Source organism: Melanotaenia boesemani, chromosome 12 (assembly GCF_017639745.1).
Source record: "Melanotaenia boesemani isolate fMelBoe1 chromosome 12, fMelBoe1.pri, whole genome shotgun sequence".
In the NCBI taxonomy this organism is placed as follows: Eukaryota; Metazoa; Chordata; class Actinopteri; order Atheriniformes; family Melanotaeniidae; genus Melanotaenia; species Melanotaenia boesemani.
The window spans coordinates 3,526,273-3,547,887 of NC_055693.1; the positions used below are offsets into that span (position 1 = coordinate 3,526,273).

The 21,615-nt window shown below is 41.5% G+C and overlaps 1 protein-coding gene across 2 annotated transcripts; it reads right to left on the reverse strand.

The window, feature by feature from the left end:
- Positions 1–153: 153 nt before the first annotated feature.
- Positions 154–19,649, reverse strand: sf3b1 (splicing factor 3b, subunit 1). Of its 2 annotated transcripts, XM_042000895.1 has the most exons (24): positions 19,549–19,649; positions 15,530–15,702; positions 15,281–15,382; positions 14,156–14,270; positions 12,046–12,125; positions 10,114–10,299; positions 9,572–10,034; positions 9,108–9,229; positions 8,827–9,024; positions 8,636–8,737; positions 7,780–7,959; positions 7,618–7,704; positions 7,101–7,371; positions 5,345–5,490; positions 5,052–5,198; positions 4,690–4,815; positions 3,950–4,171; positions 3,679–3,861; positions 2,638–2,749; positions 2,380–2,500; positions 2,162–2,293; positions 1,783–2,055; positions 740–956; positions 154–659 (listed from the first exon to the last, which is right to left on the reverse strand). In XM_042000895.1, the coding sequence occupies exons 1-24, from the start codon at positions 19,574–19,576 to the stop codon at positions 501–503; spliced, it is 3,945 nt and encodes a 1,314-aa protein (XP_041856829.1). In that variant the 5' UTR covers positions 19,577–19,649; the 3' UTR covers positions 154–500. The 2 variants fall into 2 exon arrangements, with proteins under 2 accessions (XP_041856829.1, XP_041856830.1); XM_042000896.1 differs by lacking the exons at positions 14,156–14,270; positions 15,281–15,382; positions 15,530–15,702; positions 19,549–19,649 and adding an exon at positions 12,466–14,087.
- Between the last annotated feature and the right edge of the window lie 1,966 nt (positions 19,650–21,615).

The window sequence follows — 21,615 nt, forward strand, 5'->3', positions numbered from 1 at the left end:
AACCGAGTGGAGGGGGAGGTTGTTTCCAGAGAGAGGGTCTGAGCATTCATGCATGCGGGATTTGTTCATCTCTGCTTTTAGATTAATTTTATTGGATGAATGTGAAGATGGTGGAGACGCAAAGACGTATGAAGGAAAAAAAATACTCCAACATTTTTATACACAAACATTTTATTTGGTTAAACTAAAGCATGGATCTAATAAGAACAGAGGAGGTGTGAAAAATGAGGGAGGCTTATCATCAATACACGGACAAAATAATCCAGATGAGGGCTCTGCATTTCTAAACCAACACTCGTCAGATCTCAACTGCTCCTTACAGCAAACACAAAGAAAGAGAAAAGTAAAAAATACATACAGACTCTACAAGGTTCTTTCTTTTACATCCGATTTCAGGCTTGAACAGGAGAAGCTGAATGTGACGACAATGCTGCCACTAAATAAAAACCAAATGCAGGCGATGGAGGCGTCTAGGGAGGAGGGAAGTGCTGGATGTGTATTTACAAGACATATTCCAGCTCGTAGCGGACGAAGACGTTCTTGTCGTCGTTGTAGACCTGCGGGTAGTGGGCGATCAGAGCGTCCTGAGAGCCGATGTAGATGGAGTTGTAGATCTTCCAGTAGACGTCCCTCACCTTCCTGGCCGGGTGGAACAGACCCTGCAGAGACCAGCAGATAATCATGTCTATCAACACCAAAAGAAAAGAAGAGAATGTGGTTTTTTTGTTCTGGTTCTTACCTGCAGGCAGTACTGCAGCATGCGGCAGGGTCCCAGGGCCACCCTCAGACCCTCCAGGGCCCCCATGACTGCCTGAATGACGTGAGGCGACGTCTCGAAGACGTTGGGCCAAACGTAGTTCAGTAAGTGGTTGAGGGAGTCTTCGCAGCCGAAACCGTAGACGCCCAGAGACATATGCTGGACCACGGCGCTGGCGGTCTGTCTGTGGACCAGGTCCCTGCAAGGTGAGGAGAAAAACCGCTTAATTACAGGAGCCACAGCTGGTCTTATGAGGACACTGAACTCAGGCTGCTTTCTGCCATTTTCTTTGTTTTACTGGGACCACCAGGGGGCGCTAAAGTCTGAGCAGGATAGCTGCCCCCTGGTGGTCCGAGGACTCCATAACATAAGTGTCAAAAACAAAGATTTCTGCCTTTAATGAGAAACCAGTTCTTCCAGAAAAAAAAAGTTAAATATCACAACCTTTCTTCTAAATAAATACTGGCAAAGTAAAGAATAAATGGTTTAAAATCAGAGTGACTGAAATTAAAATATGTAGTTTAATGGGAGTCAAAGGGCCATTTTTGGGCACAAAGGTCACCAGATGGATTATCTGATATTACATAAAAATATTAACTTAATATTAACAGTGAAGCATTTAATTTATCTGAAAAAAATTTAAAAACTGAGTTTTGACAGAGCAGCAGTGGAGGACCAGGACCAGGACCAGGACTGAGAAACTCAGATGCTCAGAAAACAAAGAACCAGTGTTGAAACAGATGTTTAAGTCTTGGTGGTTCAGGGTATAATTCATCATAATTTCATCTAACACAGTCATGTTTAACAAATCAGATGTAAATTACTCATTTAAAGATACATACGTATAAATTCAGCAAAGTTTTACTTTTTAAGTAGCGAGTATCTGAGGTTTTCCCCAAGTGTATTATAATTTCTTATGTAGTGTCTCCAAGTACCCTAACGGGTAAATGTGCCCTCATTTGAAAAACACTGCATTACACCATAAAATCTTTCACCATAAACATTGTTGTGTTTATCCAGCTCACCTGTCCATGAGCGCGTCCTCCAGCAGCGGCGTGACGGCGTAGATGTAGTCTTTGCCCATCTCTCCAATGTACTCAAACAGGAAGGAGAGCGACTTGAGAACTCCGTTCTGCACGTTGAGTTCAGGTACTCTGTATTCGTTCATCAGCGCCGGCAGCACGGTGAAAGGCGAGCAGGTCTCGGCGACGATGGCGATGGCCACGGTCGTACAGACTCGGTTCTGTCGCTCCTGAACTTTAAGGTTGTTGAGCAGCGTGGCCAAGACGTCGTGAGGGCTGCGAATGAGAGCGAAGGACAGAAGGTAAGACATTGGTGGAGCAGCGAAGACTTCACGTTCACATACACAATGTCTGTACATCTCAGTTCCCAGCTGGCACTTACCCGATGGCTTTGGCGATGTAGCCAAACGTGTTGACGGTGGCTCTCCGGATGGCCTTTTTGTGAGCTTTGAGCAGCTCCAGCAGTTCAAAACAAATCCTCATCCACTCCCTGGCCGACACATACTCCGCACCCCTAAACACAAACAAGCTGGAATCAAAACCCACAACAAGGACAAAACCAACCCAAACCTGATCCAGAAAGCTTGAGAGGGAACCGACCTGTCAGCGATCCTGCCCACCAGGTCGATGCAGTTCTCCTGAACCTTCTCATGCCGGTTTTTCAGGATGGGAGTCAAACGAGGAAGCAGGTCTTTGATTGGTGGAGTCATCTTGTGCATACCTGCAATGACAGCGGCTATTAGAGCGCGTTCTTCTTCAAACCCTCAGATTTATAAAACCATGTATGAAACGCAGTGGGAACGTTAGCAGCTGATTTAAACGCCAGAAAACAGCGTCTGCAGGGGAAAAACAACGTACCGATGACATTAACGATGGCCTTCAGAGCTCCCAGGATGCTGCCCAGCACCTCGGGGTACTCCTCTCCCAGGTACTCGTACAGCACCACTCCCAAGTGACCCATCAGCTTCTCCTGCAGGTTAAACACAACATGCATCAGTTTGTGGACGTACGGCTCTAATGGGGCACAGTGGAGCTACCATAGAGAACTAGTTCACACCTTTCTGGTAACCTGGATTTTTTTCTACACCATTTCATTGATAGTTAAGTCATAAATAGATTATTTAAATTGTTTTAATCCGTTAAGTTTGTTCCCGCATGCTAACTGCTAGCTTGCCAATAGTATTACAGTAGAGGTTAGCCTTAAGCTAACTTAGTGGTTTTCATACATTTTGATGGGTAATCTTGTGATTTCACTGAGACAATTAATGTATTTCCAGTGAGATACTGATGTATTTTCTGTATGTTTGCTTAGTTTTAGTTTTCCCAAGTAAAGGTTTTAAAACAGAATATATACACACATCACATTATTATAACTGTTTGTTGCTGCATCAATGGAGAACCGTCCACATCTGCATCGTGATGCACTTACAAGCATTAAATTTTACACCCCTAGTTCTTTCTCGTCTTTGTTTTGGGTTTTACTGTTGGTGGGTGTTTTTAATAAAAAAAAAAAAAGGTCTGTGAAATCTTGAATTTCTGATGGTAATAAATCTGATGTTCCTAAATGAAGCCTAATGTGCTGCTGATATCGGGTGGTGATCGGCTCTTTTTAAAGAAAAAACGCAGCTGCTCCTCATTTCATTTTTACTCCTTTCTTTTCATTTTTGGTAGCAGATTTCCTTTTCTTGGGGAAAGATGTGCACTTTTTTTACATGAATTTTTTTAAACTGCTTTATTTAACTTTACAGATTAGCCTAAGATAACCGTCTTGTGGTGCCATTACTGCCGTGGAATAATCATGTCCCACTGTTGGAGACTGTACTGGAGCACAGACCTCATACCGGAGCATGAACCCTGGTATCAGTGGTCTAAGGCTGACGAAGTGTTTTCACAGCGTACCTCCTGGCAGGTCTTCATCACCACAGCGGTGCGGGAGATCAGATCTGCAGCCTGCTGACGGACTTTGGCCGACTTGTTGTTGAGACGCCACAGCACCGTACCGCATATCTGAGGCAGGTAGGGCTTCACACGCTTCCCCAGGGCGTTCACCACTGTACCGAAACCATTCAGCATCACAGAGTCCTGCAGACGGAGAGGAGGAGGAATTAAACCGAACCAACTGGAAACACCTGAACCAGAGTCTCTTAATGAGGTTATTTTCTCATCTCACCTCTGTGGTCTGCTCCTGGAAGGCGTACAGGATGCCGTCGATCAGCTGCTCCTCCAGCTTGTGGTCGATGTCGGCTGCACCCAGGTTCCCCATGATTTTCTCGATGGTCTCCATCACCATCTTTCTGTACTGCTCCGCCTCGTCTTTCAGGTCGTCCACAATGCGAGAAATGATCTCGGCTGCTCCCACTTTGTTAGCCAGCTCCACCGTGGTGTCCACCAGCTGAAACACATAGGATCAAACTTTTCTACCAGTTCTCAAGTCTCAGAAATACTTAACCAATCCCAGACGGGCTCTGCTGCACCACCCTGCTTCTTAAAACAGTTAAATACAGTAAAAGCCTGAGAAAATAAATAAAAGTGAAAGTAAGAAGCAGATTAAGGTGCTGAATTAAATAAAATTATTCAAATAACAATAAAGATAAATAATAATAGGCTACAGGTTTACAGGCGAATTTGACCAGCGATCATTTTTGTTTTGTTATCGTTTACTTTGCTGCTGTTATATCGGATTCAGCGTTTTGTTTCAAATAAAAATATCAATCAATACTTTTATTTGGAGTAACAGAATACACATTAAAAACTCCCTCTGGGATTAATAAAGTATTTTTCATGTCCTTTCATGCTGCTGTGAGAAGTTCTGAGGACGTACACTTGAATAAAAATATTGCCTGTAACATCTTCCTGAGACAGAATAAAGACGTGGATGTGTACGAGTTGGACGAGGCTGTGTTTGCTGACCTGTCTGTAGTTGCGTCTGTCCAGAGCCATCCTGTGCTGCCAGAAGTGCTTGAAGAAGGGCGGCAGGATCTCCGTCTTTATGTAGTTTGCTTCCACACCGTCGGTGCCACAGCACTGCTTCACCACCTAAAAGACAAACCACAGCGGCCGTGAGCGCTTCTTTGTGCCGTCTTACGTCTCAGAAAGGCTGGAATGAATGTGACCAACGGGTGCAGGCTGAGAGCAGAAAGACATCAGCTGATCTTTCCGCCGGTTCTCGTGTTGGCGTTCATCTAGCGGACTACTAGCCCTGCTGCAACCACGAGGCGGCTGAACAGGCGAGAATGAGTCGCAGGAATGAACCGGAGCGTGGTGCTTCGTACCTTGAGCACAATCTTCTTCATCTCCTCGTCAGGAGACTGGAACTCTCTGATGAGGATCAGCATCACCTCTCTGGTGTAGTAGTTGGCGTACTCGGCGTCCATCAGCGGGATCAGATAACCGATGGCTTTGAGGAAAGCAGCCAGACCCTGGTTACAACAGAACAAGTACGAAGTTGAGCTTTTCATGTAGATTTTATTTGGAGGATGTTTTTTGCCCGCTGTTCCTATCACAGCGTGGACTTGGTGCTGGTCTTGCTAAAAGCTTTGTGGACGTTACAAGCGGAGGACCTCACCTTTCCTCTGTGCTGTCTGATACCCTTCCACAGCGGCTTCAGGACGGAGTCGAAGGACTCGATACCGTACGGCGTGGCGGCTTCAGCGAGGGCAGCTATAGCCAGAGCGCTGATGGTCCTCACCTTCTGCTGCTCGTCCACCAGACCTGCAGAGCAGCACAGTCAGCTTTTCACTCATCTGCAGGCTTCAGGGAAGATTCAGTGAGATTAAAAGTGGAAAAGAAACTGGGTTGCATGATGTGGAATAATCTTCCAATAACTGTATGAGTGTTGCACTTTTAATGCTTAAAAAAAAAAAAAAGAGCTAAAAAAAAGGCTTAAAACCAAGCGTGTTAACATTGGTGAGGTTTAATGTATATTGTGTATTTCAAGTCTTTTATTGTGTATTTATTGTAAAGGCTACTGGTTATTGTTTGTTATGTTGTTTTTAATGTCTGAGGACTACAGATGAAAGTAGCTTCTAGCTAAATCTGCCATATTTACACAATGTTATGAAAATGTACAAAGTGTTTATTTATGTGAACTGTCCTCATCAAACAAAGTAAAAAGTAAAGGTTCAGTTTTTGTATTTAACTCCTCAGAGATCCACATTCCAGCCCTGTATTTAGGTCTGTTTGACCTCATCCTGCTGTATATCTGAAAGGAACCTTGGAATTGGGATGACATCACTTTAATTCACAATTAATTGTGGAATTAGACACCAAGACTAATTAATCGTAAAGATCTCTGAGTTACGTCTGAACCATGACGGCAGATCAGCACAACTTGGAACGAAAACAAAGCTGCCTCCGTGTGTTGCTACTTGTGTGGCTTTGTTCTGTGGAAGAGTTATTTCCTTTAAATAAACAGATTAAATCATCATTGTTGGAATTATTTTTTGGTTATTAAAATAAAAAACAAAGCGTCATTGTGGAGGACTCCTCAGCCTGTAAAGCAGGATATGAAAAGCTGCAGAAAAAGGAGGAAATCCATCAGATATGCCTCCCTCCCCTCCTGCAGGATAACCAGCAGCTTTTTATGCTGAAGTGACGGTAAAAGCTCAGTGAATGCATGAAACTGCGTTAATGTCAAACATTAAAATGAAATCGTGCCATTTGCAGTTTTATGTGCGACTCTGATTGGACATAGAGCCTCATGACAAGTTCAACTAAACTATCAATTATACAGATAAGAAAAAACAAACTTTTTTTCCCATGGAAAGCGTCGCCTTTCAAACAAAACTAGATTTGAAGCCTTTTACTCAGCATGCCGTGGTCCATAGCAGAAACTGCACTGAGGTCCAGATGTGTGGTCTCGTTTCTTCATTTCCACTGTTCCAGTATTATTTATGTGTCCAACAGCAGCTGGAAGTCAAAGCTAGCCAGATGTTTTCCTGCTTTCTGAAGCACTTTTATAATGTAGTTTCCAGAAAGAAGCCTGGTAGAGGTCCTGGAGTCTTTCATCTGTTTTCTCATCGTAATATTGTGAATACATGTCTGACAATAACGTAAAACATTCAGCGGATTTATGGCAAATTAAATGTTTGTATTCTCTCTAGACTGAAGTATGTAAGTTTCCTGATACTATCTGACCACCAGAACAGACTAAATGTTGGTCTGGTTGGTCTCCTTAGTGCACCTGATGTAAGCAGCTCTCAGACCTAAACCAGTAGAGCTGGCATTAAACCTGCTGAAATAGAAGCGACTAATCCAACAGCCAAGAAGGGAAAGGTTTGGTTTTTTGAGCTCAGATTTGAGCCTATGTGAATTAAACTGACCGTGTTCGATGATCTCCACCAAGCTGCGCAGGTGAGGCAGGATGGCGCAGCCCATGAGGATGGCGATCTGCTGCACGATCTTGATGCCTGTGTGCCGAGCCTGCCACGATTTCTTGCTTTTACACACAGCTTTGAGGAAGGGCAGCAGGGAGGGGATGCCGAGGGCTGAGGCCACCACGGCGAAGGCTCGGGCCGTCGTGTTTCTGACGTACTCGTCCATGTTGTCGATATCGGGACGCATTGTGGAGATCATTGTGGCCAAACCAGCAGCCTAGAAGACAGAGGTAAAACACGGGTTAAATGGTCAGGATTCTTCAGCCAGAGCGATTTAAAAACCGTTTCAGTCTGTAACCAGCGGGTGCAGGTTGAGAACAGACGAGGCGTGAGCATCAGGTCTGCATGCTCTCATGCTGGTATCGATCTGGCGAACGACTAGCCCTGATCTGACCACCAAACTGGTCAAACAGGCGAGAATAGTTCGCAAAACCTCAGAACAAAGCCAGGAGTTTCACATTACCTTAGCCAAGTTGGAAATGATCTCTCTGCCTTCCACTCTGGCGTAGTAATCCTCATCGATGAGCAGCGGCTCGATCACCACCAGAATCTGGACACACAGACGATGTTAGTTTATCTGAAAAAAACAACCAAACTTATCCCGTATCGCTCGTAATGAGCCCACCTTGTGTACGTATGGTCGGACCAGGTCGTCCAGTTTGTAGAGGATGCGGTCGATGACTTTGACCAGCAGGTGGCGCTCCTGGTCCTCCAGGGTGGGCGACATGAGCAGTGGTAGGATCTGGTTGAAGAGGGGACCCGCTCCAAACTCACGAGCTTTATCGGTGATCTGACGCAGAGCGGCCTGAAACGGGAGAAACGAGAAGATGAGGGAGTCAGGTGAATCTGCGACTGATGCGTTTCCTGGAAAGCGAGTACTTTCTGCCATTCGTATTTATTGTGATATAGATCATCTTTATCTACAGATGATCTGCAGGAAGAGAAAATTCAGCTTGTTTCTTTGCAAAGCTGAGTTGATGTGTGCATGTGGACATGTTTATACTTTAATTGTGACCAACATGGACCACTACTAACTGGAGCTACTGTTTCCATGAGGTTCGCTGCTCTGGTAAACCAGCTTCTATCTGATCAAGTCTGCTGCTTTTACATCTTTGAATATTTTAATGAACATCCTGGTCCTCCTCAGCAGGAGGGTTAAATATGTGAGCTCCTGAAACACCAACATGCTGTTTGACAGCACACGTCAATATGCTGTTAAATCCAGGATGAATGAACAAAGAACGGTGTCTTCTTTCTGTATTATATTGTACTGTTTGTCTGCTGCTCCCAGCAGAGTTTGATGGTCTGCACTCTGACCTCCGCTGACAGCAGCAGCTCCTCAGAGAGGAGATCCTGTAGCAAGCAAATATTCACACTGCAGCCACATGCAGGCTCAGCGCTGGGTGTTGATCTTGCAGAGTTTACAGTTTCTGTATCCACAAAGCGCCCTGATCCGAGGCTCAGCGAGAACAGATACCAACCTTCCTCATGGGCGGTGTTCCATTCTTAATCTTCAGCAGCAGCTTCATGATCTTCCTTTCCTTCTGCTCCTCTGGGCTCAGCGTGGACTCGTCAACCTCCACCTGTTCAGACACAGAGGGAGAAAATGTAAGATTCAGACCCTGATCTGACATTCAGATCAGAGTTTTGTGTGTATGAGTCTAATCCTCACCAGCAGTTTGTCAAAGTACTGGATGTCGTCAGGTTTGAGGAAGGGGAGGTTTCCTGAAGGTTGGTCGTTCATCTGCTTGGTGGTTCGGTCCTCAGCCTGCATGTGGAAGCCCGTCATCCCTCCAATGGGTGTAGGCGTGGCTGACAGCTTTCGAGCCGGAGTACGGATCGGCACGTACCCTGCTGGAGGAGGCAACACCTGCAGAGAGGGAGGAGGAACCATCAGTGATGTGATGGTTTGTAAAGTTCACTCAAGCTGCTGGTGGAGGATTAAACACAAACCTTGTATCCCTCCGGAAACATCGCATCAAGCTCCTCGTCAGTAAGAGGCCGGTTCCTCTCATCGATCTCCCGCTCCCACCTCCAGGCCTGCAGCTGCTCCGGAGTCATGCTCATCAGGTGTCCTGAACAAGAGAGAAACAAACATTTATATAATAAAAACTAATTATTTTAAAATGCAAATAATTAAAATAAAATGAAAATGTAAAATTTAAATAAAATACGTTTTGAAAAATAAAATATAAATAAAACAAAATAAATATGAAACGTTTAAATAAACATAAATGTAATAAAATAAAAAATAAAATTCTAATAAAATACACAAGTTTTAAAATGAAATAGTATAAAATTAAAATAAAACTTATTTTTTAATCTTTTATTTAAGTCAACAAAACTATTAACTAAAACTAAAACCATTTATTTAATAAAAAAATGTTCAGTAACAGAATGAAGAGAGGAACACCCACCTGGCGTCGGGGTCGCCATGTTCATGGCTGGTGTTCCCAGTGGGGTTTTTCCTGGGGTCAGCAGCGGTGTTGAGGAGCCCATCTGACTGGCGGGGGTTTCATCCCACCGGGACTTCCTCTTACTGGCTCCTGGAGTCGGTGTTTCACCCACAGACTCGTCTCCTCTGTCCGTTCGTGGCGTTTCCGCCCAGCCACTCCCGTGTCCGGGGGTCTCCCGCTCCGTCTTTGGAGTTTCATCCCAGCGGTTCTTGCGAACACTTCCTGTGGCCCCGCCGTGACCGGGTGTGGCGTGGCCGGGTGTGTCTCTGCCAGGGGTGGCAGCCCCGGCGGGGGTGTGGCTGGGAGTGGGGTCCCACATACGGGTACTGGGTGTGGCGCCTGGGGTCTCGCTGCCTTTAGGACGGCCAGGGGTTTCATCCCATCGGCTGTTTGAGGGTGTGTGTGCAGGTGTGTGTCCTGGAGTCTGAAAGGACCAAAAACATCAGTCAGCTGGTCTGCAGCTCCAGCTGGAGAGGAATCGAATCGGAGGAAAGCAGTCTCACCTCAGCATTGGTGTCAGCTTGGTCCCAGCTGGACAACTTTTTGGGCGTGGCGTTGGACGGGGTTTGGTCGGCTGTCTGATCCCAGCGGCGTTTACGTTTTGCGGCAGCTTGGCTGGCAGCGGACCCGTTAACAGCCTTCAGCTCCCCTGATTTGGCCTTTTCTGCCAGCTGACGACGAATCTCTCTCTACAAATAAACACAACCAAGTCAGAGAGCAGCCACACACACGTCTGGCTTCCTGGTGTGTGAATCTAAAAGACTGATTCACACTTGACAATTTCAGGAAAAATTGTGTTGATATTTTTTATTGTAATTAAGGTTCTGTTCACACTGCAGTTCACTTCAGATTCTTTACCCATATGTGACTCATCAAATTTTTTATTGACAGTCTGAACGGCACAAATCCCATATTTTCAAATCCGGCCCTAAAATGGTCCTACATCAGATACGCATCCGATCTGTGTGGAAGCGACCTCAGTCTGAATGGTCACACCACATTTCATCCAACACAGAAGTCAAACACCACAACTCTGCTGTTTCACATTATTTACTGTGTTGTCTTTTCTTTTTTAAACTGTAAATGAAAACAACAAGACACCACCATCACTTTAAATAAATCAATAAATTAAGCAAAGTAATGCAAGAAGGGGGAACGGGGTGTATTTATAACGTGTTAACATGCGGGTCGGGTTGCGTTTTATGTTCTACATGGTCAGGTCCAGATTTCACTGGAAGTCATACACGGGTCGGGTTTGGTAATCATCCTAACGGGTTCAGGCGGGTGCAGGTTTTTCTCAGTCTCCTTTCATTCATCAATTGGGCAAAACTGTGTCAGTTCAGAGTCGGCAAGTACTTCTAAACTGATTAGAAGACGTGAAGCATCCAGTACATCCGTAAAGACTGCATGACGTGTTATCCTCTGCACATGCGTGTCACTTTAGGGCCACGTAACGTCACAATTCAGTGGGGTGAAGGCTGCATTGAAATGATGTGTAATGCTTTTAATGTTTAACGTAAAGCTCTTTGAATTGTCTTGTACATGAAATGTACAAATAAACTTGCCTTGTGTGTTAATACATGATGTCAAAATGAAAAAAAATATTGTAAAAATCACACGTGAGATTCTGCTGAAAATGATTTTACCAAACAAGACTGGTAAAAAGTTTTAAAGGTGAAATATAAAAAGGTAACAACAAAAACAGCCAACTATACCCTAGACCCAAAGAGGTGGTAAGTAATTGTACATTTCTGGAGGAGCTCAGAGGCTGAAATAATCCTAAATAAGTGGTTTTTAGTAACTGTGAACCTTCACAAAGCTGTGGTTATTTGTACTGATGTCAAAGCTGCACATAGTAACTGAATTAAATTCCACATCTTTGTTACAGTGATGTGGGTTCAGGGACCAAAACAAGTCTAAACAGTGAAGATGGATCCTACACATAACTTGTAGGATTCAAACAAAGCAAATTAGAGAGACATGCAGCAGCAGTTTGTCCTCCGTTAAACCATGACCACCATTAATGATGGAGCAAAGGATAAAATAGTGGAACAGGACTATTGGAAAATCTCAGGTTGGTAGCAAACTCATGAGCTGATTCTTAATGGAACGATTTGGAATCCGTGCAGTCACCACTTCCCTCTTCCAACAACCAAATAGGTCACATTGTCATAATTTTTTTGATTAATTGTTGTGAAATCTCCTCCACCATCACCGTGTTGCTACATGAAACTGGCCTCGGGACTCGGAGGTGGACTCTGAACCCGGCACTCCCTCTGGTGGATGTGCTGTCTAACAACGATACTGACGTAAGAACACATGAAGGCAGTAAAGGTTTAAAATGAACGGACAGATTTACAGACGTTACGGGAGCATAAACGGGCCGTTACAAGAACAACAACACCTGGAACTAGTTTACAAAGAAAACTTCTTACCTCATCTTTGGACAGGTTCTGCTCCCTCATGACGTCCACATACGACCTGACCTGCAGCTTGGGGTCCGGCGTTTTGCCCCCTGCGCGAAAGAGCACCAACAAGAACAAAAGGCCCTCATCAGAATACAGAAACCAAAACTTCACAAACACAGCAAGCACAAAACACAGCCAGCTAACCATGACTCTTTACCAACACATTACTTATGTTCCTGCTCTGGTTAACAGCTCATTAACAAAAACAAACTGAATTACATTCAATTTTACATTTGCTTTTCTTACATAGTTGTAGCATTTTAATGAAAAACAAGCAGATACATAAAGAGAGAAGAGCTGAGGTTGTGCTGCTTTTCTTTAAGTGGATTAAGAAGTATAGCCATCACTGATGCAGGGCTCCTGGGCTGTGCTCTTCAGAATACGTACACTTTCAGTGCCAAGGGTCCTTCTGCAGTCAGACTTCAACCGGCAGAAAAGAAGCCTAGAAAATTTCTCTTTACCATTAGTAACACTTTGGAAAAGGGTTTAAACTCACACACAACAGTATACCACCTGTGTTGCAATGATTTACGGCACTCAAAAGAACAATGCATCTTCCTGGGCCATAACCACAAAACTAGAAATAAATTAACTTGACTCTGTGGTGCAGATTCCCAATTATTTTAAATTAGCAGATAAAAATGAAATTTGGGAAGTAAATTACATTCAAATATAAAATTATTAATAAAGAATGAATCAGAAAAATATTCAGAAATGCCAGAACCACGCTGATTCCTCACAGCGCTGCTTATCTAGATCTTGACTTTCTTTCCAGGATTTAATAAAAGACATGTAGTCAAATATTTTGATGAATGAGAACTGTTTTCAACTTTATCTGATCAGCCAAATAAAAGCTGGGAGGGTTGAAGAGGCTGCGCTGCATCTGAATCCCCTCACAGCCCCCCAAACAAGCAGCCAGGGGACCCTGACCAAACTGATAAGTGCACTGTGTTTCCCATAACCTACACAGGATGAGTTGCTGCACCCTTAACAGAGTGCAGTACAGGACTGGCAAAGCAGTACTGCTGTAGGAGAGAAATTAAGGACAGTTAGTATGGGCCTGTGGTATTGTGGTACAAAACTTTTCTTGATAACATATTTCTATTTTACAGAGTTGTAAAATAAAAATATATTTACACAACAACTTTGTACAAAGAGCTCTCTCTACATGCAGGCGTTGGATGGGCTAAACTAAACCTGAAAAACTCAGGCTACGTCAGCTCATATCAGGAGGAAGAAATCAGAAAAAATAAATAACTCAACTAGCTGGCTGAGAGCTGTTGTTCGTGGTTTATTTTCATCTTAAAAGTAAATATGAGCAAATTTTTAAGCCAGCTGGATTAAATGAAATTACTATTATTTACTGAGGCCAAATAAAATCTTAAGTTTGAGGTGGTTAAGGTAGGATAATTTAAATAGAGCCCAGACAAGCAGGAAATTGGGAGAATAAATCTCTAAAGTGCCAATTCTTTACACTATGTCTTCTTAGGGCACTTCATATAGAGAGAAATCCAACAATTAACGAGTTTATGTGCCTCTACAATGCTGACACAACCGTAATGCCTCTGAGAGCGTTTTGTTGTCTGCCTGCCTCAAATCTACAGCGACGGCAGGTCGGCTGAAACATAGCTAACCCTCATCCTCGCATGCTGTGTATCCCGTCTTAGGTTTAACCCTTCGACTACCACACAACCCTTCTGCGACCCATGTTCGTTAGGTGACACCCAACTACCTGTCCCACTCGACAGGATGGTAACCCTACCATGGGTTTACAGCACAAACCAGGAGGAAGATTTCATTTTTTTTTACTTTTCTTCAAAAATCAGGACAGGAAAATCCTCCCGACCAAATAATGAGCCCACACTGGTGTTTGTTGGAAAACAACAGATTATTTTTGACCACAGGTAAGGCATGGAGTCTGGGAAGCAAGCTATTGTATTGTGGTCGAAGGGTTGAACAGCAAAGCTACGTGTGAAACCATTGGCAGTCATGGAGGGGGGTCACAAAAGTTAAACATGACATAAAAACAGGGTGGATGGGGGAAGATGTAATGACGACAAAAAGGAGGAAAATTTACCATCTGCAAAAGGGTCGAGACGCTCGGGGGAGATGATCATCTGTATGCGTCGGGCTTTGTACTCGTCCTCCCGCTCTACGATCTTCTGTGGACGATGCTCTGCAAACGGGTCGTACTGCAGAACCAAGATGGACGAGAGGCTTTAGATGCAAGTGTATTCTGTCACAAATCTCTGATGATGGAGCGTATTAACACTTGTATACAGTTGGGGACAAAATCACTGTTTCACATTGTTTTAAAATACTTTTCTAAATGCTGTTAAATAGAGCAAACAATCTTTAACAGCTTTTTCAGACGTCCCAGCTTTAGTTTGGACGCTTGCATCATTTTACATTGCACACAGAAAGTGGATTATCCCCCAAAATCTACCAGGATCAACATGATTAGCCCCATGATGCTTATAATCTGTTGTGTATTTTTTGCAGAATAACAGTCTGCAGTTTGTTGTAAACACGTCTGACCCGTCTCCAGAGGAATCTCAGCTCTTTAAATATCTCAAGTTTCACTATATTTGAAGGCTGCCTGGTGGGACACTTCATCTTTAGTTTCTCCCACAGATTTGTGTTGGTCTTCTGGAGGTAATGCTTGTGTTAGGGATTCTTGTTGTATTGAAAGACAAAGCAATGACCCGTTGCTGTTTTCAAAAACCAAACAAAAAGTTCTCCTCTGGCACACACAATCAAGTTACAAAAATAAATAAATAATATTATTAGTAATAATTTTGTTGCACTTTTTGTTGCAATGACAATAAAGTTCTATTCTATATTATAAACTATCATTAAAGTGGATAAAATATAAAAAGTGCCTTTTGGTGATTGCACAGCTGCTTACAAGCAAATCCAACAGCCAACTGCTTCAGGCTTTCTTTCAAAATCTTCACATACACTTCTTTCCTCACGTTTTCTTCTACTTTGACAAAATCCCCATTGTTAGAGGCATTGAAGCACCCCCACAGCATAATATGCCCATCACCATGTTTTACTGTAGGAAGAGACCAAAGAGCTCTGCTTCGGTCTCATCTGGCCAAAGCAATGCTTCAAGTCTGCATCTTCTTTCTCAATTCCATCATCTTTCTCAGAATAATTTTGTCCTCAAGTGTATGTAATTCAAGAAAGGAGCACTTACTTGTTCATCTGACTGGGGAATGGCGTTGAGTATTGCCACTGGTGCATGGTAGCCCGGCTTCTTCTGTCCCAACAAGCTTGTTGATGTGTCATCTTCATCATCCTGAGGGAGGACAGAGAAGCAGGAGTCTAGTCAAATCTCGCCACACAGGCAAGACTCTCCTAGCTCATATGCAGAACAAAGCAAACAGGAGCAGTCAAGCTCCACAAAAAACTGATGGAGGTTGATGAAACATGAAACGAGACTTACATCCTCCTGTTCGTTTGCCGCGATGGAGGTGACATATCCGGCAAAGCGGCTGTCACTGCCTCCATAAATCTCCTGGTCATAAAAACCAGTGGAGTCCAGGCCCACTCCCTGGTCCCCACCCTCCACAAGGGTGGCCTTCATCCCCTGGATCTCCAGGATCTGGGCCTCGATATCTAAAGCAAAATGAATAAAAACAAAAACCCGACAAGGTTAGAACTCACATAAACCCCATGGCTTTGTAATCAATGCTGGGAATTAAAGGGCAAGACTTAAAAAGTAGACCAAAATACATGAAATGTGTTTTAGCTGCATCCTATACAACATAAAGGTACATTTGTCTGTACAGACTGTTTATTTCACATCCAGCTGGCATTCAAATAGTACAAGCCTGCCGTCATTTCTTTTCTCTTAGAACCATGTCAATATGTCTAGCGTGGAGGCAGGAGACACCACTGTGTCATAAAAATTCTTAAAAAAACAACAACACATCAGACAGAAATAAACTCATACAGCTCCAATCTTTTATAACATTTATTGTGCAATAGAAGGAAAACAGCTTCAGTAGAGTACAGGCGTCTGCAGAAGTTGTTTCAACTTATTCTTCTTCCAAGAAAGTTTTTTTCCACCCTGGACCTACACCCGTCACAGCCAATCCCTGCAAACTGAGTGGACCACAGGAATAATATCAGGATGCACCAATACCAGCATCGGTCCGATACTACATCCATGTAAGCGTACTCGTTATTCATAAGTGTTCCAATACTACAGAACCTGATATCAAAGTGTAAAAACTACAGCTGTCAACATTAATGTGTTAATGAAAAAGAGATTAATCTGTGGAATTCACATGCTATTTTTTAATGCATAAACAAAATGATTACTTATGCCGTATTAAAATCTGAATTTGCAATAATCTCTGTGAGAGACAATGACTTTGGGCATGTATGTCCATTGTTATACCAATGAACCGAATCCACCAAAAATCCCTTTATCCTCCTTATTAATGAAGTTTCCGAGTTTTCCTTACATTTTTAACTTCAAGCGTCCAGAAACAAAGATATTACAAGTACCATTTCAAATATCCAAATTTGTCATTATCCTGGTGAGAGAAGCTGATTTTTGGCAAAAGCGTGCTTCGTCACAGCTGTAAACTTATTCCACCAAAAACATTTAATCCTTATTTATGAAGATTCTGACAGTTTTCCAGCCCGACATTTAGAAGATGGCCACATTTGATTCATCACACAATTCATTCATTTCATCTGACATTCTGGTCCACAGTCGTTACCAGTGAACTGTGATGGGACTTATCAGTATTCTTACTAGTACTAAGTATTGCTGAGTACTCAAATGTAGTTGTATACACACGAATACGTCCATGCAGGTTCACTGTCAAATCTCAAACAGTCCAGCATCAGAAATCCCTCAATGTGCATCACTCATTTTTTGTTTTTAGCAGAGCTTTTTCCAGACAAAGGCTTCTGTAAACTGGTGTGATCAACACACTGATTTTAAACTATCACCTTTGTTGTATGTGTGTTTAAAAAATTTGACTTTAATAATTCCAATATCTATTCATTAAACCTGGATGTCAATTGTTTTTTATATGTCCTCTTTTTCAATGATGTAAATTTACTCATCACGTGACTTACCGAGGGTTCTGCAAGATCCTAGCATTTACACACACACACACACACACACACACACACACACACACACACACAACTGGTTTCCTGTGTTGCCTCCATCCAAAATCAGCTTCTCTTGCTGAGATGTCAAACTCAGATGTTTCATTCACTAGTGTGGATTAAATTCTCCTGTAAACTATATTACAGTGTATAACTGCTCACATTAACAGCTAACACTACGGCCGCGGGCGCCTCCATGTTCAACAACAGGAAGTGATGTCACCACGCACGTAAAATTAATCTGATATGGTCATTTAAAGTCACATTTACTCTAGAACAGGTTTACAAGTTGATGTTTTATGAAAACGTAAACAGTCTGATGCTATTGATCTGGTTTACATGACGACATGTCATGGCTGCTCTCTGTGTGTACGACAATGAGCGCACAGACACGTGCGCACACACACAGGTTTCCATCATGAGGACAGTGCGCACACGTTGAAAAACATGTCAACCAGCTGGAAATCAGAGAAAAATATGAGAGTTTTCTAAACTCTCATTTCTTCTGCTCCGGTTATATGGCGATATGGTCGTCACGGCAACGCGCACAGCTGAACAAGTTGAATCTACGTCATTTTAGGAATTTCTTGGTCGTATTACGGCTTTAAATGGATCCAATATTCTTTGTAGGTTTTATTAACATCAACATGTTATCTGAGATCTGAACTTTAATAATAATAATAATAATAAGAAGAAGAAGAAGAAGAAGAAGAAGAAGAAGAAGAAGAAATTAAACGCTTTTATCAGGACATTTAAAGTTTTTTTTATGTTTCGTTCCCCATGACATCATTTTTGCTGTGAATCGAGGGAAAAACTGTATTGTTATGGTATTTCAGAAATGCCTGTAGATCAGATTATTACAATTATCTGATTACTCCCAGATAACTGATTTTGGTTGTCATGTAAATGCACTCATGTTTTATAAAAAAAAAGTTATCAGAAATGTCTTTAATGTTCAAGAAAAATAGGCGTTGCTACACAATTAACAGTACATTAATCAATACAGAATCTAATTTAATCGAAAGGGGCTCTTGTAAATTTAATCGATTCAGGAAATGTGTGGCAATTCCCAGTCTTAGTGTATATATAAATCACTAAAATAAGCAAGACTGAAAATAGTGTTTGATTTTTTTTTTTTTACCGCTTTTCAAATGTAATGCAGCGAAAGTTCCTTGTGGAAATTTAGAAATTGGGGTGGGCAGGGGGCCCATGGATTTTTAATATTTGCATAAAGGGGGTCCTCAAGGAAAACAGATTGGGAACCAGTGTTTTTATGAGAGATCAAGCTACCTCAGGTAAGCTTAGAAACTTTTTGGCTTTTTTTTTTAACTTCCTGTTTCTATTAATTTCTTATACTAACTGAAACATGACATTTTCAAGATAAATGAGTGTGTGAAGTATTTAATAATGATTAAAACCCTATTGCTTTACTAGACCTGTCCTGATGCACACTGGATTTAGAAAACGTTGGAATATGTACATTTCTTGTGGTTCTAGTACTGAGATTTAACAGTCTGTTTAAACTCTCTCTATAAATCAATTGAAGATCATACAAGTCTCTGCATAGTAGGTTTTGGTCTGGACCTGGTCTGATACGAGCTGGACAAAAAGAAAATTACCGCAATGACGTTGCCATATTTGGCTTTATAGATATCGATGGGTGTACTTTCAAAATACGTGAACGTGCGGCAGTGAAGCCTTGTTATGTTGATATTTATGATCTTTTTTTTTCTTCTTCTTTTTTGCTTTCATTAACACGTTTAGTTTTAATGTCAGTTTAAACTGCTGTACAGTGACCGAGGAAATAGTGCCTCAAACCCAAGTAAGTCAAACAATATTGCCATGTACAGGTTAAAAATCACATCAGAACCCAAATTTAGATCAGGCTATGGGGTAAATTTAATCGACAGTCTATTTATCGTGTGGCAGATTAGAGTGGTTACATGAGGCTTACGCTAAATGGGTTAGCTTTAATCAGCAATGATCAAACACCACAGAACTGTCTATATGTACTCTTATACTAGTGTTTAATAATTATGCGAATACGTTGATCAGTCTTATGACAACTGCTTTTTTTCGCAAATATATATGTATATTCACAAATGTATAAAATGTCCCGCTCATGCTAACCAGCTAACAACCTGCGCCATTATGTAAACGTCCGCGTTGCGTCGTGTCAGGCCTGCTGCACAATATGTATTAAAACAACAAATAAAAACACCTTTTTTTCTGCTCCCAACATCCCAACACGACTAACCACTTTTATCATCCTAAAAAACAAAATGCATTGACAAATATAGGATATTAATGTATTTCTTTGTAATAACATACCTTCGTGCGTTTTGGCGATCTTCGCCATTTTGGTAATGGTTGGTCGAGACTGAAACCGGAAATGCGTTGGAGCACACTTCCGTCTCTTTCTATCTGGTCCCAGTTACGAATCTTCAAAATAAGAAACTCCCCATACTACTATCAAAATAAATGAAGGAATTAATTAATTAATTTAAAAAAGTAATTTAATTAATTAATTGTAGCATAAACCAATTCGCCTACAAAATCATAATGTTAACGGCAAAAAACAACAGTGTTGTGAAAAAGTCTGGACATTCAGTAACTCTTAGTCTTTCTTGTATGTTCAGGTTTGCTTTTTAATCCATTACATTTTTTCTGTATCATTACTGTGCCGTTAAGATTTTTTCCAGGTGGTATTTTATGGTGGATCTGATTTAACGTATTTGCATCCATGCTTGCTCTTTTTCTACATGTTTTATTTTTTGTTATATTTTTAAATCTATTAACGGAATGTATTTTCTTCTTTTAACAGTTTTTATCTTTTTTATTAGATAATTCTATATTGTGTGAAAGTTTTTATGGTGTGTCTGAGTGTCATGAATTTATCCCTGATTAATAAAGTTGATCTTAGGCTTGTCAATGATTTCATGTTCTCTTACCAGTCCTCGTGTCTTGGCTTCTCACAGTCCAAAACCATTCATGTAAAGGTAATTGGTGATTCTAAATTGATGGTTGGAGTGAGCATTAGGTTGTTCTTCTAATTTATCTCTGTGTTCGACCTGTGATGGACTGGTAACCTGTCCAAGAGGAATTTCCTGCAGCCATCCTTCCTCCTGCAGGAAATTCCCCCTGACATCCTGATTCTGTGGTCGATGATTAATCCTACTGGGAACTAAAGAAAACACTGAAAATAAGAATGAAACTGGCAAAGCCTGCAGACTTCAGCTTTCCATCTTTTGTTTCTTTCAGCTTTATATCATAATGTCTAATTTCAGTTGGCAGAGTTGCTGTTTTCAACCAGCTTGGATGATGATGAAGAGCCCATGTGTCCGTTTCTGCAACTCTTCCAGTACTTACCTGTTTTCTTTGATATTTTATTGCCTTCCAGCCAAAGGACATCACCATATTTCAGAAATGATCTAACCATGGCAGTTCAGATTGTTAAAAACATCTTGACAGGGTGTGCCATGTCAGACTAAGTCAACTTCGGAGAAAAGTCATTTGGAGGGGTTCTTCACTACATACAAGTAGTGAAGTAATTCTACAAAACATTCAGTTAAGTAAGATGTTTTCTAATTGTGCTTCTTAATCTATGTTATTAAGTGTTATCTTTTATTTCTATGTTTTTATGTAACCAACATAAAAAAATAAAACAATCTGATCTTTGCCAGATCTCACAATTTGGTAAAACCTCAGATGAACGATAACACATGACACATAGCACTGCACATTTAAGACCTGGTAAGGACCAGAAGACTTATTTTCTTTTGGACCTGATATATAAAACTAAAAGAACTGAAAAGGGTAAAAGTTCTATTTTACATGATACTACTGAAAATGCTTTTCTCCAGCATGCTATTTTCCCTCATTGTATCATAATTATTTTATTAGTTGTTACTTTTTTGCCTTACAACTTAATTTCTTCCCCCCTGGGGTGGGGGGTATTTCATTATTGATATTTTTTTAAAATCAAGAAAAAAATCTTATTGGTGAAGCGAATATAAAGAAATAGCATATTTATAAAAATATATGTTAAAAATAAAGAGTGACTTGTATGTATTAAGTCCATAGTTAAATACTTTGTAGAAATTAAATGAGCAGTCTATGCATCTGAAATTATTATTATATTTTCTGATGTACTTGTTAGATTTTACTTTCATTTTTGTGTCATTAGTATTTGAACAGCGCGGTATGCGTATAATTTCCATGTACACGTTTAAGCTAACATGAAAGTTAGTTAAAGTTATAAATGTGCACAAACTTTGAGTATTTGAGTTATATTATGGCTTAAAAGCGAACCTGCGTGAGAAGACTGAAACCTGAGCCAACATCTCGTGACTCTCCTGCGCGTGCACTTGCGCATACACGAACGCCAATACTTCCCCA